This window comes from Etheostoma cragini, chromosome 18 (genome assembly GCF_013103735.1).
Source record: "Etheostoma cragini isolate CJK2018 chromosome 18, CSU_Ecrag_1.0, whole genome shotgun sequence".
Taxonomy (NCBI): Eukaryota; Metazoa; Chordata; class Actinopteri; order Perciformes; family Percidae; genus Etheostoma; species Etheostoma cragini.
Window position 1 is genome coordinate 9,085,891 of NC_048424.1, and position 20,868 is coordinate 9,106,758.

Genomic DNA, 20,868 nt, shown 5'->3' on the forward strand with positions numbered 1-20,868 from the left:
TTTGGAAAATGGCTGCAATGAAACAAAGAGTGAAAAATTTAAAGGGGTCTGAATACTTTCCGTACCCACTGTATAGTGGTTTACTCCTCAAAGTAGGGGCTGCGGGTTTGACTCCAACCTTTCTCTCTCCCCTTTCATGTCTTCATCTGTCCTGTGCAATTAAAGGCCTAAAATGCCCCAAAAAATGATCTTAAGAAAAAAGGATAAAAAAAGAGGTAATTTTTGACCGTTTTTGTCCATTGTCTTTGTCTGTAGGAGAGAGTACGTCTAACGCAGGCTGTGGTGTTGGAACACCAAGAATACCTGGAGGCTGTTAGGGAGCTTACTGATTGGCTGATGACTGCTGGAGAGGAGCTACATCATTGGTCTGATACATCAGGAGACTCTGCCTCAATCAAAAAGAAACTGTCAGAAGTGAGGGTAAGGCAGGGTGTAAACATACAAAGAAATCCCCTTGTTGAAGCCGGCTGACACTCCTTTTGTTTTCTTTGTATGCACTTTTGTCAAAAAACAAATTCCAAATGTGACTAATCCCCAAAAGAATTCTTATCCATACGTTAACAGACAATAGTGTACCACATCTGACAGGTGACAAGCCTATTGTGCTATAGAGGTTTGCCGTTTTTTTATTACTTTGATATTATTGTCAAAAAGAAGCAAACCGTTTTATTTTAACTTAATCTATTTAAACAAAATGTGTATCTTCATGTTAACATAGTTTGGAAAATTGGAGACAACAGTCTCTTCACAAGGTCTATTTAGCAGCAGTTTTCAATATTTCATATAATCTTTACAAGCAGATGTAGTTTGTCCAGTTGTCATGAAATTCCAACTTTACATTTTTGTTTGTGAGCACTTCAAGGACTGAGATTCCGCTGAACTTTAAAGCTAATTTATTATGGATTCCTAATGTATTCTACTTTGGATCGTATGTGTAAAATGTTATGATAATTGTGAAAATTTTAAGCAGTAACTAATTATATGTGCATTTAAACAGTATTACCTCTATACACATCAGTAATCCACACCATGAGTGTACATGAGAATAATAATGCAACCCAGTGTCATGGTGTCTCTGAATCATCACTGCTGTTAGTTTAAGTCATAGGCATGCCTCAAGGACATGTTGTGTGTTAGGGAAACTACACCCAGTTTGTATGTTGCTAAGGTAACTGATTGCTGAATTATCTGAACCCATCTAATCCTAATGGACTCCTGCTATGAAAAAGAACTATGTGAGGAATTGGAATTGGTTCTCAGTTTGTTCCCATATCACAACCAAATATATCAATCTCTCCTGGTACATATTACTGCCACGAAGTTGGTCTATTACTGTGTAAAAAAGGCAAAAGGGCGGAGTTTGCAATTAATACCTTAGCTTTTCCCTGTTCAATAATTCTGCAATTACAGAGGAGAGAAATATGTGTGGAGATATTGATTTGCATTTAAATTTCACACATGGGCCCTAATTATCACATTATAAATGTGTGTTTGTAGAGCCATGCTGTGAAGCATTTCAGTAGAAGAGGAAATATAATATGTTGTTTACACAAGCTAGTTGGACCATTTTCATCTCCCATTTATGATCTCAAGGTTAATGTTCATATCCTTCTACTTACACCAAAATGATTAGCTACCATTTTTTTGTTTTTCTTTCCCTCCATCATCTCAATGCTATCACATCACACTCAAGTGTTTTCTTTTCACACTCTCTGCCTTCCCAATGCAGCCTTTCCCACACTGAATGAGAGATGGAGGCTGAGAGTAATGGAGGCGAAGGATAAAATTAGTAATAATGAGAGAATACTGAGATCACAAAACACAGGACATCAGAACTAATGCTTTAAAGATAGAATCAAAGAGATTATGACAGAAGGTGAGGAAGCAGTAGCCTTATAAAGTCTATGTAGGCAGCTTTAAATAGAATCGAAGGTTGCGGTTTCCGTAGCCACAGTTTCCGTAGCAACTTTGTCTCCTATTTACCCCCCTATCTCTTCAGGAGCGCGTGGAGTGTCGGCTACTAGAGGGCCGAGAGCGTCTCAGCAGGGTGCGTCGGAGCGCAGCATCGACAGCAGAGCACACGGCAGCAGGTGGCTGCGAGGCCATGGACCGACAGCTGGGGGCGCTGTCCCAGGCTCTGGAGCAATGGGAGGGGGCTGCCCTTAGGGCCAGGGACGGCTTGGAGGGGGCCCTGGCCGCGGCTGCAGCTTCAGAAGCAGAATATGACCGTCTGACTGCCCGGTTGGAGGACGAGTTGAAAGAGCTGGATGGACGGCTAAGGGGATGGAGCCAGGATCTGATTAAAGCTGAAGGGCGGAGCAACGGCGAGGAAGCAGTGGAGGGATGGCAGCTGGCTAAGGTATGGTAGCATCAGATTTAAATAAATAGCAGCTTAACGTCTACATTATTGACTGTTTATCTGCTCACAATAGTTTATTAAAAAAAAAAACTGAACTGGTGAACTGTGATGTGTAAAAAGCTGACAGTGGCTACTGTGCAGCACCATGCTATGTTAATTTTAGAGAAGGTGATTAGCAATATTTAATTGAAAGTACACACACACACACACACACACACACACAACCTGTGCAGACATACGTCCTCTGCATTCAGCTATGCTTTCTCTGTTGGTAATTATCCATTCTTTTTGTAAATCCTAAAAACAGATTAGTTTGTAAATCAGCTTTACTGGGATGACGAATGAGCGACAGCTACAATCCCATCAGTTTCCCTTGTTTTCTTCTCATTTTGTCTTCTGTCCCCTCTACCCCTCCCCTTTTGTTAATTTTTCCCATTATTTTCCACTATCTCTCCCTCCCAAACATTGTGCTTTTCAATTCCTTTCCTTTTTATAGTTTGACTTGTTTGAACTGAAGTGTACAGGGATTTCTTTCCAGACTGCAGGGGTTGTTTCTTAGATTCTTTTGCTCTTCACCTCCCATGATGCTCTCTTAGCATCTGGTATCCAAAAAAGACATTGTCCTTCTAGTGCTCCAACACATACTCTGGGACAGAATAAATTATCTAATTTTACAGAGAAGCAAAACATGCTATACTGAAATTCTACCTGAGAAGGGTGCCTTTTTGAAGCATGAGACCACCTTCATGACCTCCAAGCTTTCAAAGTGCTCAGTTGAATCTTTCAGTTTCAGCTTTGCCAATCTGGATAAAGCATAACAAGTATTGCACTTTTGTTTATTGCACTAGTTATTTGTGTTAGATTATTCAGACATTGGCTTTTAGAATAATGGAAGGTTGGAGCACTTATGTTGCTCTTGATGGGTATCTAAATTCAATGGCTTTTGAAAATTAGAAGATATTTTCTGCAGAAATATGTGTGCGTGCGTAGGTTTGTGTGTGCATATGCACATGTGTTTCATCATAGCAGAATTTGGCCTACCATAGCAAAAACTACCACAGAGGCCGTTTTGAGTACATTGTCAGGTAATAGTATTTCTGCAGCCAGATAGCAAAATAGCATCACCACCGTGCAAGATGCTGATACAAAACGTACTAAAGGTTTTTAGTGGATTTAAGTCAAAGCCAAGTTCAAAGATGTGTATGATGTGAGGAAGGGTGCTGACCCCATTTGGCATAGCGGCTGGTATGATTCCGTGACGGGATGGTCTATACATCGTCTACAGGACCACATTTGTATATAATGACACACAGACTCTCAAGGTACAAACAACACCAGCGTCGTTATTGCAGAAACTTGAATTGCGATGGGCAATCTATTCTACTCCGTTTTTAGGTACAGCAGAATGAGAGCAGCATCAGTGCTACCAGTGAGCCATCAATAACTTTTGTAGGCAGGCCTACATGATCTTGTTATCGTTTATGTAAAATGTTGCCCTTCTGTAGAGTAGAAATTACTATTGTGAGCATTATAAAAGGAGAACAATGCTTAAAAACGTCTAAATCACAAAACCTGCACTTATCGCCCCTTCATCTCTACAGTCAAAGAGATTCTAGAAAAGGTTTCACCAATTCCTCACTTACAGGGAAGTTGGAGGGCAGCTTTGAGCAGTGTTGGATCATAAAGACAGGATGTTTATAGTCTGACAATTACTCTGTCAAGGCAATGCCAGCATGCAAACTCTCATACTCCTCCTCTGGTGTCTTCAGCCATGCCTTTCTCTGGTTTTGCTCAATTTGGGGATGTCAAAGAACAGAGGAGGAGTCTTCCCCCTCCTCCGCTTCTCTCTCTTCCGCCAGTCTGTTTCCTGTGTCCAGCCTTGTTTTCGTTTTGCGCTCGTTTGTGTGCGTTTGAACCAATCCTGCATCTAAGAGGGCTGACAGCTGAATTCCACTGGGAGAGAGTGTGAGAGAGGGAGAATGAGAAAAAATGTGTGAGAGGGAGTAAGTGCAATGAGTGGGAGGAGGAAGAGAGAAATAGAAGAGAGGAGGGAAGAGAAAGTAATAGAACCATAGGAGGAGGGAAGGAGAACAGGGACAAGAGACCAACGGATCCAGGAGAACAGGGAGGGAGGGTTGTTTATTGGTCATACGTCAGAAAGAGAACGAGTGAGTCAGAGAAAGAGAGAGAGGGAGCTTGTACATATTTCATGGGACAGGATTTTATGATTGTGAGGCACGCTGAGGAGAGCGGGAGAATGTTATCCCCAGCTCCTTCCTGCAACACTCTGCGAAGAACAGAAATGCTATTGTACAGGCAGCACTGTGAGTATGTGTGTGTGTGTGTGTGTGTGTGAGTGTGTGTGTGTGTGTGTGTGTGTGAGAGAAGAGCTAAAAAGATGAAGCCAGGGTGTGAATAGGAATGCGAGCACACTTATTGAAGGGTGTCATGCAGATCCGTTGGGTGCTTGTCTCTGCTTGACACACACACACACACACAGCCAGCTGGTGTCTGTTTTGTGTTGTTTAGGATATACTGGCGGGCTTGCAGAGCGCCGAGCCGATGGCAGAGAAGTTGAAAGGCCAACTGAACGATCTTGTGCGATACTCCACAGACCTGGGCTCACAATCAGACCGGGTCACCGCGCTTATCAAACAGCACAACAGGTGAGAGGAGTCTTTCTGCTTAAGTATACAGTGAGTAGTGGAAAATATTTTGGTGTTTGTTTTTATTATGGATTTGAAATTAAAATGAGATTTGTTGACTAAGGCTGGTAACTTTATATTGTGATCCATGGACCTTTAGCAGATTCATGTCTCGATATGATATTACCATGTTTTTATTGAATAATTCAGATCAAGCTTTAATTAAAACCACTTGATCTTAACCAAATTAGTTAAGAAATGTTTTTATTTTATTTTTACACAAAGTTTGGAGATGCTTTCTCATTTACTTGAATGGGAAAGCATGTCCAAACTTTTGACTGGTACTGTATTTAAATTATCATACAGTGCATACCAGAAGAACATTGCTGCATTGCAAAGTTTCTTTGAATGTTAGTGAACTTATTTATATGTTTTTTGGCATATTTGTCTTGTCCTAATGTCTCAGAATATTTATTTGATAACATTGTGGTTAAGATTGAAACCATTTTGCAGAGCCCTGTTATAAACCCAATGGGGAAAGTGCCTTGTACATAATAAGAAAGAAACACGCAAAAAAACAGATCATGCATAACACACTCATTCATTCCAAAGCACAGCACTACTGTAGAACCACAATAGAAAAACGGCAGCAGAGTTCTCCCCTCAAAACACTTCCTATGTCTGAGTGTTCAGTTTCACAAGCTTATGTGTATTACAAGAGAGTGTGTGTGTGTGTGTGGTTTTGTGTGTGTGTGTGTGTGTGTGTGTGTGTGGGCATCTTATGACATGTGTCAGCCAGACAAAGGCTAAAGGTGACAGAAAGCACCAGAGCCACCAGTTGCTATGCAACATGTAACCACGCTACCTTCACCTTTGGTTGTTCACTGTCTCTCATTTTATTTAATACAGGACTGAGTGTGATTTGAGGGAAATCAGATACGTTTGGATGTTTTTTTTCTAATTGCCGGCTTTTAAGCCCACAAGTGAGCCTGTGTTTATTAATCACTCGTTTGGGAACACACCATACAATAATACCTATTCAAAAGAACAGCAGTGCCTCCAAAAGAACATGCGGGCATGCAATCATACATACTTATATAGACGTTTGGACGTTGACATTTGAGATAAAGTGGGGTAGTGTGAGAAAGCACCGTGACTAACATTTATGGCAGACTACCTGAGTGGTCCAACTTGTTGGAGATGCTTTGGTGGGTAATTGGCTTTGGCTGCTGATTGGCTTCCTCATATCATTCAGTGGGCTTTTTAGTCTGTAATAGAGTTGGCCTGTGTGCTCTTTGCACCTCCAGCATTAAGCACTGCGGAAAGAGGAGCAAAGAGAGAGACAGCGTGAATCAAATTAAAACTCAGAGCTGTGTGTGTGTGTTTGTGTTTGTGTGTGTGTGTGTGTGTGTGTGTGTGTGTGTGTGTCTCCGTATTGGACAGTTCTTTCAGTGACAATGCTATAGCAAAGAGAAAATGTGGATTTCAAGGAGGTGGACGAGAGACAGGAATTGTTGTCCCATCTTAGACCAGCATTTAATCTTTGCAAATATTTCCCTACATACTGTAATCATCATGTGCCGATATTGTAGAAAGTGAGAAGAATAAAAACACTTACATTGGACATATACAAGTTTTTGCCATTGAACTTAACCAATATTAACGTTCTTGTCTGCCAATATGGCTGTGAAATGTTACTTGCAGTATTGTGGTTCATGCTTTTACTTCCTTTCTGTCTTTATTTATTACCTCTGCCAGAAATCTTAGCTGTCACTTAAAGAGGAAGGTCAACATTTACATTTTCAGTTTTATTCAACAATCTGTTGAAATCCTTTTTAAACTGGATATAATAAATATCCTTCACTTTGCTTTAAATACCTAGTATTATCAGTCTGTATTTTTGATGTGCTTCATGGTTCCAGCTAATGATTCTGAAGGATATGTGAAAATCAGAAAGCCTTTTAAGCATGTGATAATCCCCCATTTGTAATAGGTATAATCAGTATCAATTAATTCCTTAATTTCCATTCACTGTAACATCTCCCTCATATACTATACCCCTGTCGTATCCTATCCATCTCGCCCTTTTTCTTACAGCATCAACCTGTCAGCCCTCATTCTCTCCATCTTGTCACCCCTGTGAACTCTTGCCCCACTCATATGTTGCCTCTCAACCCCCTCCTAGCCAGTACCCCTCTACCACCATCCCCCACTCTCCCTCTTTGCCCTAACGCTCATTCCTTCCACTTCACCCACTTTGCCATTTCTCCACCTGCCCATTTCTCACTCCTGCTCATCTTTTAGGCTTCCCTTTCTCTTTCTCCTTCTCTATAATTTGAGGACAGCATGTACAGTATCTGAGCATCTGCACATGTATCCTCTTTGTTTTGAGGAGCACATGGGCAGTAGACAGCAAACACTTCCTCTGGTTGTAACTCCTTTCTTTCTTTGTTCGTTTTTCAAGATGGATTTCAACCTGTGAAGAACGTGTTTAATCTGTCCTCTCTCTTGTCCCCCAGTCTGAGTCTTCGTGCATCCAGGGAGTGTCAAAATAAGGAGCGCTTGTTGGAACAGAGATTCCGTGCAGCGTTGAGAGACTTCCAGCAATGGTTGGTCAACGCCAAAATCAGCACGGCCAAGTGCTTTGATGTGCCACAGAGTGTCACCGAGGCCTCCATTGCTCTGCAGAGGATTCAAGTAAGAAATATCTTTTTCTCCACTCTTATTTAGAGTGGACATTTGTTAAATTCTTACTGTGTTCTTAAAACATAAATTTGTGGTCATGGTGTTTTTTCACTGCACATTGCAGATATTAATTGCTTTTCCCCAGTTTTGATTCTCTTTATTGCTGCTGGAAATATAAAGTGTATCACCTCCTGTGCACCAGAGATGTTTCCCCAGGACAGGCCTACAGATACAGAACAGCAAATTTACAGATTGAATCCCATTGTTTTTGTTATTCAGGGGCACAAAGTAGCAGAATTAATGTTTATTTGAATGTCACTGAATATTACTTCCGATCCAGCCTTTTGAGACAGACGTACATTTTTAATAACTTGCTTTGGTTGCGGGATATGTAATAATATTTATTCACAGTCATGTCTGACTGCCACCCAGAGCGGTCATATTCTTACACTATTGCCCATTAACTAGTTCTAGAGACGATGATGATGATTTCAGCGCATTTAGCTGTTGATAGGGGAGTTAGGAATGGGTAGTTCATTCACTTACATAAATCAGAAATATTCAGCCTGTTGAGGTAATGAAATCAACAATCTTCTTGTCATAAACCAATTTTGGGCTGTCGCTCTTACTTGAGAAGCTCAAATCCTCATATACTTGGGTGAATCCACCATTACAAACACTACAAACGAGTGCTAGCTTGAAAGTGGTCGTATTATGCTCATTTTAAGGTTCATAATTGTATTTAGAGGTCATATCAGAATAGGTCTACATGGTTTGATTTGCAAAAAACACCATACTGTTGTTGTGCTATACATTACTGCAGATCCTCTTATCACCCTGTGTGTTGAGCTCTCTGTTTTAGCTACAGAGTGAGGCATCACACTTTTATTCCATCCTTGTTTGGAGTCGCACATGCGCTGTAGATAGGTGAGGACTACTACCCTGTCAAAAGCAGAGTATAAGTGCGTGCCACCCTAGCAGCTAGGCGAGCATTAGAATGTGTGGTGTGTCACAAAGTAACGCACGCACGTTCATCATGGAAGTAAAGGCTGGACTGCAGCAGAGCTGTTTGGAGCAGTTTGTGAACAGTGTTTTCTGTTGGATATGGTAAGTGTCTTTGGGGTGGACTTTGGGCTTTTTCACTTTGTAAACCTATAACATGCACTAAAAAGATATACAACACAATAAAGGAAAGGGGAAAAGCCTTAAGCCTTGAGCATAATATGAGCAGTTGAAATTTATGTGCATGGATTAGGAAGGCAAAAGATTGCTACCACAAAGAAAATTGCTGAACATAAAATGATGTAATAGTTAAAGAATCAATCCACTTTCATTGGGAGATTGCTCAAGGGGATGTCTGTATTGACATATCCACTGTTGAGTGTTCTGTGGTGGGCTTGTTGGACTTGCGGGACCTGCCTTAGGCTGCTCAAGCTGAAAGTTGACACATAGCCAAGAGGAATAAGAGAAAGCTCCACAGCAGGGTCTCTGTGCCATTCTCTTCAAAATATCCGTCTCTTTTTATGAGAAGTCTCTGTGTCTTTCTTTGAGAAGCTGGCAGGTGAAAACAGTCTGCCAGCCTCTTTAGAGCTCCCCTGGGCCCTGACCAAGAGTCAGGTGTCAATTAAGGTAGTCCCCACATCCTTGCACCAGAAGCTTAATTACCTCTCAGACACCTGACCATGTCCACCACAGGAATTATCGGTATTGCTTTGAGCTTAAATAGTAACACAATAATTCTGTATCCATAAAGTGCAGAACTTGATTTTACTTCTACATTTTTATTCAGTGTGGTTAACACACGTAACATTTAACTCATTTAATCAACAGTCACATGAAGAGCCAGTTCCGAGTGTCAAAAGAACATACGGTTACTTGAAGAGATCATTTTCCAAAAGCATGTCAAAGAAAGGACGTCCTGTGTAGCAGGCTTTGTGTGTGCTCCTTCAGAGTTGTCTAGTGTAGCCTTGAGGATGAGAGGGAATGTCATAGAGTATATGGCAGTGAAAGGGGAGAGGAATACAGAGGCGGAGCATCTTTTATTTATTATTGACTTGGTGAGGAATGTGGAACAATGTTTCCACATGGCTGACCTCTAGGAGGGCCAGTGTGGGAGGGGTGGGGGCATTCATTGTGCCACGTTTAATTGGTGGTATATAGTTACATTAGCAGGAGGAGAATGAAAGTAAGTGTGAAAAAAATGAATAAACAGAGAAGAGAGAGAGAATAAAGAGGCACAGAGATGAAGAAATACACAGACTTTCTATGCTTGTGTGTAGCTGTACTGTATTTTGTGTGTGTGTGTGTGTGTGTGTGTGTGTGTGTGTGTGTTGTGGAGGCTGAAGCTGTAGTGTGTGTAAGTGATGTGCTGACTGCACAGATGGTGGAGTGGTCCCTGCTGCGCTACTGTCATCGACTCAGCTCCGAAGGAGGGGTGGTGTGGGTGTGTATATGTGTCTGTGGGTGTGTGTGTACATTTTTTATGGGTGGGTACAGAGGAGCTATGTAAAAGACCTCACACAACACATTTCAGGCTCACTGTACTGTCCTTATCTGTGATTGCGTGTCTGTGTAAAGCCCCTCCTTTGGCCCGGTCCCCATGCATATGGAATAGGTAATTGCTTGGTCTAATTACTGCCTTTGACAGTGTAAAGTGAGATCCTGGGACACTAAAAAAAATCTGTTGGTCTTGTAGAGAATGGCCATATTGATTTCTGTTACCCACAGCCATTGCATCACAAGTAAAAGATATAAATAAAATGTGGATTGTCATTTAGTCCATTTCTTTTTGTTCCTTCTTTCATTTTCACAACCTCCTTCCTTTGCATGTGTTTGTGTTAAATAGTCACAGTTCCTTTGTCTTTGTCTTTGTATCCCCACAGGAGTTCTTGAGTGACAGGGAGCATGGCCAGGCCAGGCTGAGTACAGTAGGAGCCAGTGGGGAGCTGCTGATGGCTGTGGTATCCAAAGACAGAGTGGAGGGAATCAAGTCCAAGGTGGAAAACGCCAGAGAAGACTGGAAGAGCCTGATGAATAACTTGCAGATGAGGGAGGATGCACTCAAGGTTGGTTAAAATTCACTTTTGTTTGGATGCTGCTTTTCTGGCTCTGAACAAGAAAATCTGAATCTCATAGGGATATACGATTAAAAAGAGATTGAGAACTGTTGAGTTTGGATGTTTAAATGAATGCAGACTTAGTATTTGCGTACAATATTTCTGTGTTTGTGTCTGTTTCCCTGTGGTCTAACTCTTTATTAACACTGTTTATGTACAGAATGTTTACTGTAAATACACATAGAGATATCAATATAGATTCAATATGCATCTTAGATCTGAAGCTATATATTTAAATTTTACTTCATCTAATAAACTGAGTTATATCAGTTTGTGCTAAATCAGTTTAGCTCAGAACTTATCTAGTTGTATTTTAAAGTTATGTGTCACATTATCAGAACCTGCAGTCCCAGATGACAGAGTTTGAGGCCAGTGCTGAGCCTCTGCAGGACTGGCTGAACAGCACAGAGGTCAGAGTTCAGGAGAGCAGTGCTCGGCTATATGACCTTCCAGCCAAGAAACAGGAGCTCAGCAAATTACAGGTATTGTGGAGGCCAAATGCATGCTGCTCACACAGTTACTCCACCCTACTACAACTGTGTTTTTTAACCAACTGATTTCTGATTCCTCACATTATTCATTAATCGCTCTCTTAAAATTACGTTACTTCTTTAATTATTGTTGTTAGTCATGGGTGTGTTTCCTAGTATTTATAGCTACTGCTTAAGCAATATGTTTCCATAAAGTAATCCATTTTCTGTTTAATTGTAATATTTCATACTGAGAGTGTGCCTTTACATTTCTCGTCTCAGCTGCTATCACTGACAGTCTCATTTCCTCTCTTAACTTAAATAAACCTTGTTATTATTCCATAAATTAAATATTAAGTCAATATTCCAAGGATAACTAATAGTTGTAGATCTCTAGCAGATATGCATCCCTAAAGTACAATCTCAAATCAGCTGGGAAAAGAGAAGGACCTAATTACATTTGTTGAGCACCACTGCATCAAAATAGAGCCCCGTCTTGACACAATAGTAAGAGGAAAAGTCCAGAAATCTAATTAATTCTCTTTCTGTCACAGCTAAAGCGCTTCGTGTCTAAAAAGCCCTTTTCAGGATGTGATAAAAGCCTCTGCCATGTCTGGCAGAGACAAAAAAGGAAGAGAGGCACAGAGCGTTAAAAAGATAAAACTGACAATAGAGAAAAAATATATCAAGCCCATCTCAAAGCTCTACTGTTATCGTTGTTGCTATTTTTGTATTTACTCTGTCGCCCACTGTACCTCTTCTCCTCATTGCCTTTTGTCTGGCCCTGCCAGAAATTACATTTCTTCACCCAGCACCTGAAGTACAATACAAATCATGCAGGCTTCAGTGTCTGGACCTGTGTTGGCAACCCCCCCCCCCCCCCCCCCCCCCCCCCCCCCCCCCCCCCCCCCCCCCCCCCCCCCCCCCCTGCAGTATTTTATCAGGCATGTCTCGTACCTAACCGTATAACCGCAATTCTATTTAAAAATTAACATCAAGAGAAATACTGCTGATGCTGCTTTTGTATGATGTTCTTTCCCCCTGTCTTTATCCATGTATTTTGATTTGCTGTCTGTTCTTGTGACATGTTAACCAAACCTTGTTTCCTTCTTCTGTGGCTCTCTCATCTCCCTTCTCTGTCTTCACTTTTTTGTCGTTTCATTTTCCCCTTTGACTCAAAATGTTGTTGTGCTTACACACAACCATCCTCTCCAATCTGCTCCATTTCTTCTCCCTCCCAACTGCACTTACCAACATCCTACTGCTTTTTCATCTATTTCTCCATTTTCCATCTCCTCATCCTGCTTCATTCTGGCCCAGTGTGTACTAGAGGAGATGACTAGTTGGGAGACAGAGCTGTGCAGGCTCAGGGAAAGAGCTCATCGTCTCTGGGAGGGACAAGCTGCCGGCAAGGGCTTCGTCCACCGTGTATCCCAGCTGTCAGCACAGTACCTAGCCCTCAGCAACTTAACCAAGGTAACACCCTCCTATCTTGTACCTTTCCTGAATCTGTGCTTCTGTCTAAGAAAGGCTGCAGCATGCTGAAATTTGCCTTGCACTGTATGAGCTAAAACCCATGGAGCCTTCTGTCCAGACACTTACTGTCGGTCATTTGCTGTGTCATGCATTATTCCTCAGTCGAGCATCAGTTAAGGTTGCTGTGATCAGCTTGCCTTGGGTAAAATATTGTGTCTCAGTATGCACAGTAATTTACCTGAACACAATATTCTATCTATCTTTCACTTCCAAAAGGTCCTCACGGCTGCAGCCTCATCACAATAAAAAAGGCAGAGGCTGTAGGACTTACCTTTTACCCACTGAAGCACTTCTTAACGCCAGAGCTGAGATGTGTCAGTTGCTTAAGAATCTGACCTTTTTTTTAAGCTCTAATTAGATCACACTCTTATGATTAATTTGATACAGCATAGAACAAAACATTACAATGACCGTAAAGCACCATTCTTTTACTTCAGAATAATGAGAGTGCCCCAACAATGATGAATGAGATGTATTTACTTTTCCGGCTAGCTAGTGGAGCGCTATTTTTAGGTCCTCTTCTCTGCCAGACATGGAAACAGTAATGAAATCATTTAAAATTGCCACTTTTAGATTGTAATGGTCACTCTACATTTCTTCACTCTACAGTTACACAGATGTTAAAGATTTACAAGTGATGACAGCAAACAAAGAATTGTGTTGGTGCTGTCTTGTAGTGGTTGGAAAGTCTCTGATGTCTGTGACGACAAAAAAGACTAATTTCAAATGCAAACAGAAATATATAAAGACATTGTTGAACCAATCGTGTTCTTAGTTTTTAACACAGTCTCAGAACCATTGTAAGACGTGTGATTACAGTGCTGTGCTCTGATCTCAAAAGGACAAGGCTTCCCGGATTGAACGTATCGTAGGAGAGCACCGCCTCTTCTCTCAGGGCCTGAAAGAGCTCCAGGATTGGGTGTGTGAAGCCCAGAGGGTCCTCAACACCTGCATCTCCACCACCTCTGACAAGAGCGTGTTAGAGGACCGGATGTTGCAGCTGGAAGTAAGGAGGGATAAGACGGATGTGGGATCCCTTAAAGGAATACACCACAATTTTCAGACAGACACATACAGACACACACACACACACACACAGATATACACATAACACAACCCCCCGGCTCCATTCACCCACCTATCCAACCATCCCTAAATTGACAGTAATGATGTCATTCAAAACAAGAACCAATGTTTAATCATACCAGTTTATCAGTTTTCACTTGATATCAAAGTTATTACTGCAGCAGTATATTGACACAGAGGAATAATTCAGGTAAAGTTTTGGGACGGTGAAGAGACCAAATTATCTCCAAGGACCCATGCTAGTAATATGTCCAGAAAACATGTTGTATTCCTTTAAAAGTGTGGAAACCAAAATTAAGACATTTATTTTAGTTTTCAGATATTTTTCAGATAGTTATTTTCTGTCTGTTCGTTCACCTCTGTCTGTAGGCCTTACTGGCTGCTCGTCAGGAAAGGGAGATCCAGCTAAAGATGCTTCTGACACGGGGAGAAGCAGTCCAGAGGAACACTTCGGCTGAGGGGGTCCCAGTGATTCGCAAACAGATCCAGGACCTCAAAGACTCATGGGACTACTTGCTTTCTGCCTCCATTCAGTGTAAAAGGTTGTGATCATAACCAAATTAATCTGTCAGTCAGTTGATAAATGGGACTGGGAGCTGTCTAGTTTCACTTGACTGATTTCAGATGGTTAAAAGGTTAATGGTGCAATTAGATCTAAATGCATGCGTACATTGTCTGAGTGTGTTTTTGTGTTATTTTTTACTTTTTGTGTTATGTGTTTGTTCTCTGTGTGTTAACATTATTATGTTTATATAACAGCCAGCTGGAAGGTGCTTTGTCGCAGTGGACCAGCTACCAGGAGGACGTGGGGCAGTTTGTGCTGTGGATGGACCGTGTTGAGGAGACACTTTGCTGCTCAGACAGACAGTACTCTGAGATGAGAGACAAGACCGCCAACCTGGGAAAGACCAAGGTATCACCGCTTGCTGTTAATGGCTAGCCTTTAAAAGCCAGCCACATTTTTTTAAACTTGATTTTTGCATTGAGATAAAACCCTACAAAACATCCACTACGAATGTCCTGTTTGTTTTCTTCTTTTTCTACAGAATGTAAAAATACCTTTTTTTAGTGAATGCTCGACTCTAAACTCATGCAGTTAAACACATTCATACCCCAGAGCGTCCTGGTGGATTTAGATGTACTACGCTGAGTGTGTGTATGTGTTCTTATATCATTCCAGCTTCTCTATGAAGAAGTACTGAGTCACAGCAGTCCTCTGGAGACCATTGCCACAAAGGGGTCCAATAAGGCTGAACACTACACTACCCAGCAGGAGGTGCAGCAGCTGCAGTGTAGATACAACACCCTCAAAGAAAAGGCCAAGGTACTTAGGTTTCACTCAACATATGGTTTAATGTTTTTTTCTGCATGTGTTTAAATAATAAATTACTTGAGAATATTTCTCTGAACACCCACTTTAAGTTGTTTAATAATTCACTATTCTAAATCACTATTCACTTTATTCTTAACAGTTATTGGCCAGTATGACCTGTGTGTTAAGCCTTTTAGTAACTTCTCTAATAATCATTTTAAATTGATACAAACATGTTTCTTTCCTTCTTGTTTATAAATTTAAAGACACATTATTTATAGCTTCAGAGTACATCACACAAATTGTTGGCTTACTGCTCAGATACTGTATATATGTGTGTATATATATATATATATATATAGTATATGTGTGTATATAATATGTCCAAACCATTGTTTGCAGAATGCAGTCAGTAAGGCCAAAGGGCTGGTGTTGGTCCATCAGGAATATCAAAGGGGGTTACATGTGTTCGAGGACTGGCTGGAGCAGGAACAGGCCACTCTGGCCTCGTTATCCCATCCAGAGGGAAACGTTGATACCCTAGAGAATACACTGCACAAGCTACAGGTATTAATACTGTCGAGTTTGGTGCATAATATAATTTCCATTAACAGGGAGTGTACAAATGCAAGGGAGAGCTTCCTTGTATCAGTGTGCATACAAGGCATTAGACAACCTGGACTTTTGTTAACTAAACCACTATAAACTCTTCAATCACACAGTTTCTTTGTTCTTCCATTTGTATTTCCCTTATAGCTCCTACAGGAGCACTGCTCAAATGGCCAGTCTTTGCTTTCCTCTGTACTGACCAGCAGAGAGAGAGTAATCCCCTGGGGTATACCTCAGATCGAGGACCGAGCACTGGACACAGCTCAGCAGGAGTGGGGGGTCTACCAGAGCCGCCTGGAGGAGACACAGACTCAGCTGAGCTCCACACTGTCCAGACTGAAGCAGATGGGCCAAAGGTTCCTGAGCCTGGCCCATTGGCTGGAGGAGATGGAGAAGGTCACAAACATCAGACGTCATCGGCGGTCAGACAGAGGCACCAAGGAGACTCAGCTGAAGAAACTCAAGGTCAGGGACAACAGGGACAGAGCTTTCAAGTTTAATAAGATATGTGCTCTTTTTTGTGCATGTGATAATAGTTGAAATCTCAGTAGGAAGACAGCATACTATATTGCCAACGGCAATGCACTGTTACTTTATTTGAAACACACATTAATGTTAGTTCTGAAATTTTATTTCTTTCCTTAATATTATCCTCTCCTGAATATTTTCTGCACACCTTTTTTCTAGACCACACATTTACTTTAATTTAATATTTTGGATAAGAGTAAAATTTTAAAATAAAATTTTGCCTTTTGAAATAGAAGTTATGTGGCATTCTAGGGTCTTGCACTTTAATGCATTGCTTTTCCTACTTACGCATATACCACTCACAACATGCGTTTGAAAGAAAGTAGCAGGGGACAAAATATTTCTCTACATGGTCACCTATCTTTGGAGCACGCTTCCTGCCAGTGTCAGGATGTCAGTCTCAGTCATTTTTCTTCTCTGCATTTAGAAGTTTTCCTTTAACCCCTGTTAGCCCTTGTATTTTATAACAAAAACATAATTTACAATTAAATCATGAATATTTTTGACTGTATTTCACTAGCTTGATGCTGATAATACATTTCCTATGCCGCTTTTGAACAGGGTTGTCTTGAGGCTGTGATTGCACGGCAGGGAGAAGTTGATGGCCTCTCCTCTCTGGCACAGCAAGTTCTGGAGGAAACCTACATCAGTAGTCATGTCAGCGGTACTGCCACCCAGCTCACTGCCCGCTACCATTCCCTGCTGCTAAACACACAGGTTAGGCACTCTCTGCTGTTATATGATTTATATAATTATTTTAAGTTTCAGAGATGCTTTCACTCTTTGTTTTGATCAATTTTGTCCAAAAAAAAACAAAACATTTCTTTTATAGATTTATGTGTAGGGAAGACCTACTTTATCTGTTAAAGTACTTTATCATTAAAATAGTACAGGCTAAAATGAAATTTGCCTTACAGCATGTTAAAATGATTTAGTCCATACTTCCTATTTTCCAGGATCACTTGGCTAGTTAAATTTTTCCTAAGAATTTCTATTTAGAAGTTTGAACTTCTGTAGATAAGTGTTCTCATTATCTTTTCAGTCATCTCTTCCATGCCAACAACCCAGTTATTCTTTAGACATTCTAAAACTACTAAGACTTAGCAAAAATTAAATGTAGTTGAATGACCTACATTCTTGAAGAAGTACAGCATGTAGAAGTCCCTGGGACCTGTTATACCTAACCCTTATAGTATCCTTTCTGAACAATGTGTGTTTTTTTACTATGACTATATATTACGGTTAAAAGTCCCATGGCATTTAAATTTAACGATAGGTATGATCCGAGCCCTGGGTATCCTGCTCTGCCTTTGACAAAATGAAAGCTAAGATGGGCTGATCTGGAATCTTGCCCCTTAGGAGGTCATAAAGGGCAATGCCACAGACTCAGAAATGGCACATAAAAAGGAAAGCTCATTGTGGGACTGGGTCTAGTGGCTGTAAATCTGCACCAAGGCTGGATTTTTGGAAAGAGAAAAGAGACTTCAGATCTGGTATTAGGGGACCACTAAGGCCTAAATTAAAGCATCCAAAGAGTACCATGTCATGGGCCCTTTAAAAAAAGTGCCCTTAGTGGTCAGGAAGTCTGGATACATACAATACCTAATTTCAAGCAAAACAAAACAGAAAGCGTTAATCTGCTTGGTATAGGTTCAGTTCCTTTTGTGTCATACTGTCTCAATGAAAAAGGTTGTAGCTGTGTGTTGTTACATTGGGGTCTCTGCCTGCAGTGGGTTTCTCACACATAGTTATCTCTCACCATGGAATTTGCACCAGTGAGAGTTTGTACTTTGTTTCTGTAACAGCCCATTGAAGTAGCTTTGAGAGTTATGCTCTGTAAACTCAGATCCAGCCTCTCTATTTGTCTGCTCCTCTGGGGGGGGCTAAAGGAAAATCAATGGGGCTCCTCTGGACTGGGGCTAAATCTGTAATTAAACGCTACAGAAGGCAATCTCACACTCTGCACCAGTAGTGAAAAAGCTTTGCCTGCACTGCATTGATTTTTACACCTTCAGTAACACATAGGAGTTCTTGTGTGAGTGTGTCTCCCCTTCAGTACCTCACTTTGTTTCTCTGTCTCTGTTATACCCACACCCCTTCCTTCCCCTTTCACAATTGACTCAAACATGCATCTATTTACAGTCATGCCAGTATGTAAGTATACAGACACATGACATCCCTCTCATACCAAGGATGCATGTAATTATGCTCTGTGAAGTGGAGGCCACATGGGCTTGAGGTGGGAAGCTGTTATCTCTGTCTAGTCAGGAAAGGTGTGCACTCAGCACTATCTACTAATTGGAGCTTCTCACCACAGGATTTGCAAGTTGAGTGAATAATGTGTCAAACCTGCAAGAAACCCTCTCCATCCTCATGGTGATATTGACTTAAAATCTCAGTCAAGTGGATAATGTGTCAAAAACATAAAAACCCTCTTCACCTTCTAGCAAAGCTATTGACATTCTGCAGATGAATGAGGAGGGGGTAAACTGATATTTTCTGTTTTGATGGTTGATAAGAGAGATTTTGGTCCTTGGTGGCCAAGGTATGACAGCTGAGGCACAGCTTCAAAGAAAATGATATATGTTTCCTGAATTTTCCCCTGACCAAATACAGTCTGAAGCGTCTTACCAACAATTCTAACTTCTGAAACAAAACGGCAGCAGTAGTTTAGGTGAGGGTTGTTAACCTTCACCTGTTAAATATAACCATACAATTCAATATAATGGCAATATGGTCAGCTAGCTTAAATATCTAGTTAACTGCTAAGTAAGAATAAAACATCTTAATCTATATTGACTTTCTATTAAATATCAGACATACTGTAGATATCAGTCTTGTGGTCTACAGACACATATGGAAAACATGGCCTGAAATTTGATGTTCTTTATATATTTCATTTACAGTCAATCATTCCACAACAACAAAAACCTGTGAAAAACCTAAAGTGAGTTAAAGTGAGTATATTTGTTAAACTTCGCTACTGACCTCTCATCCATTCATTTACAGGACACCATCAAGCAGCTTAAAGAGGAGCTAAAGAGCATCGTAGAGGCTGAGAACCTTTGCATGTCCTTCACTGACTGGCTCAGCTCCACTCAGAAAAGCTTCACAGCATTAACTGACACTTCTGAACCCCTGGACCGGGTCGCCATGGAGAAGAAGATGAAAAAACTAGAGGTATTGATTTACATAAATATGTACTGTACTTGTGACTTAAATGGTTTCAGAGTCACAGTTCTGAACCTCCCTTTATCAGTGAGGCATTTGGATGCAAGGTGCTATGCAGCGCTTAATACACCTCCCGGAGTAGGTTGTAATAAATCAGCACAGAAATTGGGTATTACCATAGCAAACTGATGAGTAAGCAAGATCCCTGTTTGTAGTGGAGAATTTGAGCACAAACTTGTATGCGTTTAATATCCAAGCCACCAAAAATGTCCTTGTGCAATCTCGTACGTTACCTGTTAATAACATGAATTGTGAAGATTTCTTTTGGCAGCTACAATATGCTTGGCCAGTAAAATATGAACAAAGCTTTCAAAACATTCATTGTACTTACAGTATATATTTGGCTAGAGCTTTAAAAAACTCATTGTCGTGGCATAATTGTAACAGTTTGTCTTTTTTCTCTTTTTGTCAAATCGGCCTTAGAGAAAAGTAGCCCCGCTCAAGAATGCACAGAGTGCAATACAAAGAAAATCACCACTATGGTTTGCTTGGCATAGTTCATATTGAGTGTGAAGTGTAAAGGATTGCATGAGTATATGTGTATTGATCGGCTCATTATGAAGACAAAGCGGGTGCGGCTTTAGAGGAAGTGTGGTAGCAGGGAGAGACCTCCCACTGTGAAGTAGAGGATGAAGAAGCGCCGGTGTCAGGAGCCTGCTGGCACAGACACTGTAATTGATGCAGTACCCTTACCGCTTCACACATACACACACACACACACACACACACACACACACACAAACCAATCCAAAGTACTAACTAACAAGCTGCAGCAAACTCAAACCCATGAATCCTCTGTGATTTCACACATTCTTTACACTGCCTTTCTTTACGTGTCACTACATCTCATCTCTCTTTGTCTTCCTCACAGACATATCCAGAAATGCATTTAGAGACACACACATAGACATTTACAATACATCATCTGGTGTGGGCTTTGCAGTAATCCCTGGGATCAATGCTCTGTCTCTTTATAGGGACTGAAGACATGCTGTCACCACGTGTCCTTCCAGCACTGCAGATAATGCACAAGTGCTCTCCCATAGTGAGCGCTACAGGGCTTTTCACTGAGATGTGATGACTATGCATTGACACAAAGACCAGTAGTCAATAGCTGTGTCAAGGGACATTAGTTGGATTTCGACTTTATTTGATCCTAGTTGAGTTGTAACTGTAAAATTATGGCCATTAAGTGCTCTAAAAAGGAAAGTATACTGTACCATGGTAAGGCACACACAGAAAGGCATCATTAGTCCCCTTGAATTGGACAATTTAGGTAGTTTTGTGTATT

At 41.0% G+C, this 20,868-nt stretch overlaps 1 protein-coding gene across 6 annotated transcripts in view; it reads left to right on the forward strand.

Annotated features, from left to right (window-relative positions):
* The window catches only part of syne1a (spectrin repeat containing, nuclear envelope 1a), a 122,483-nt gene that overhangs the window by 39,245 nt on the left and 62,370 nt on the right, over window positions 1-20,868 (forward strand). For all 6 annotated transcript variants that reach the window (XR_004660426.1, XR_004660427.1, XM_034900288.1 and 3 more), the window contains exons 54-68: window positions 256-420; window positions 2,000-2,359; window positions 4,889-5,025; window positions 7,524-7,701; window positions 10,572-10,754; window positions 11,144-11,287; window positions 12,596-12,751; window positions 13,653-13,817; window positions 14,267-14,439; window positions 14,657-14,810; window positions 15,078-15,221; window positions 15,612-15,776; window positions 15,966-16,283; window positions 16,908-17,063; window positions 19,356-19,526. Coding sequence is in view for 4 of the 6 variants with exons in the window: in XM_034900288.1 (XP_034756179.1) it covers window positions 256-420; window positions 2,000-2,359; window positions 4,889-5,025; window positions 7,524-7,701; window positions 10,572-10,754; window positions 11,144-11,287; window positions 12,596-12,751; window positions 13,653-13,817; window positions 14,267-14,439; window positions 14,657-14,810; window positions 15,078-15,221; window positions 15,612-15,776; window positions 15,966-16,283; window positions 16,908-17,063; window positions 19,356-19,526 (2,769 nt within the window). In the remaining 2 variants the exon portion in view is untranslated. The remainder of the gene's footprint in view (window positions 1-255; window positions 421-1,999; window positions 2,360-4,888; window positions 5,026-7,523; window positions 7,702-10,571; window positions 10,755-11,143; window positions 11,288-12,595; window positions 12,752-13,652; window positions 13,818-14,266; window positions 14,440-14,656; window positions 14,811-15,077; window positions 15,222-15,611; window positions 15,777-15,965; window positions 16,284-16,907; window positions 17,064-19,355; window positions 19,527-20,868) is intronic.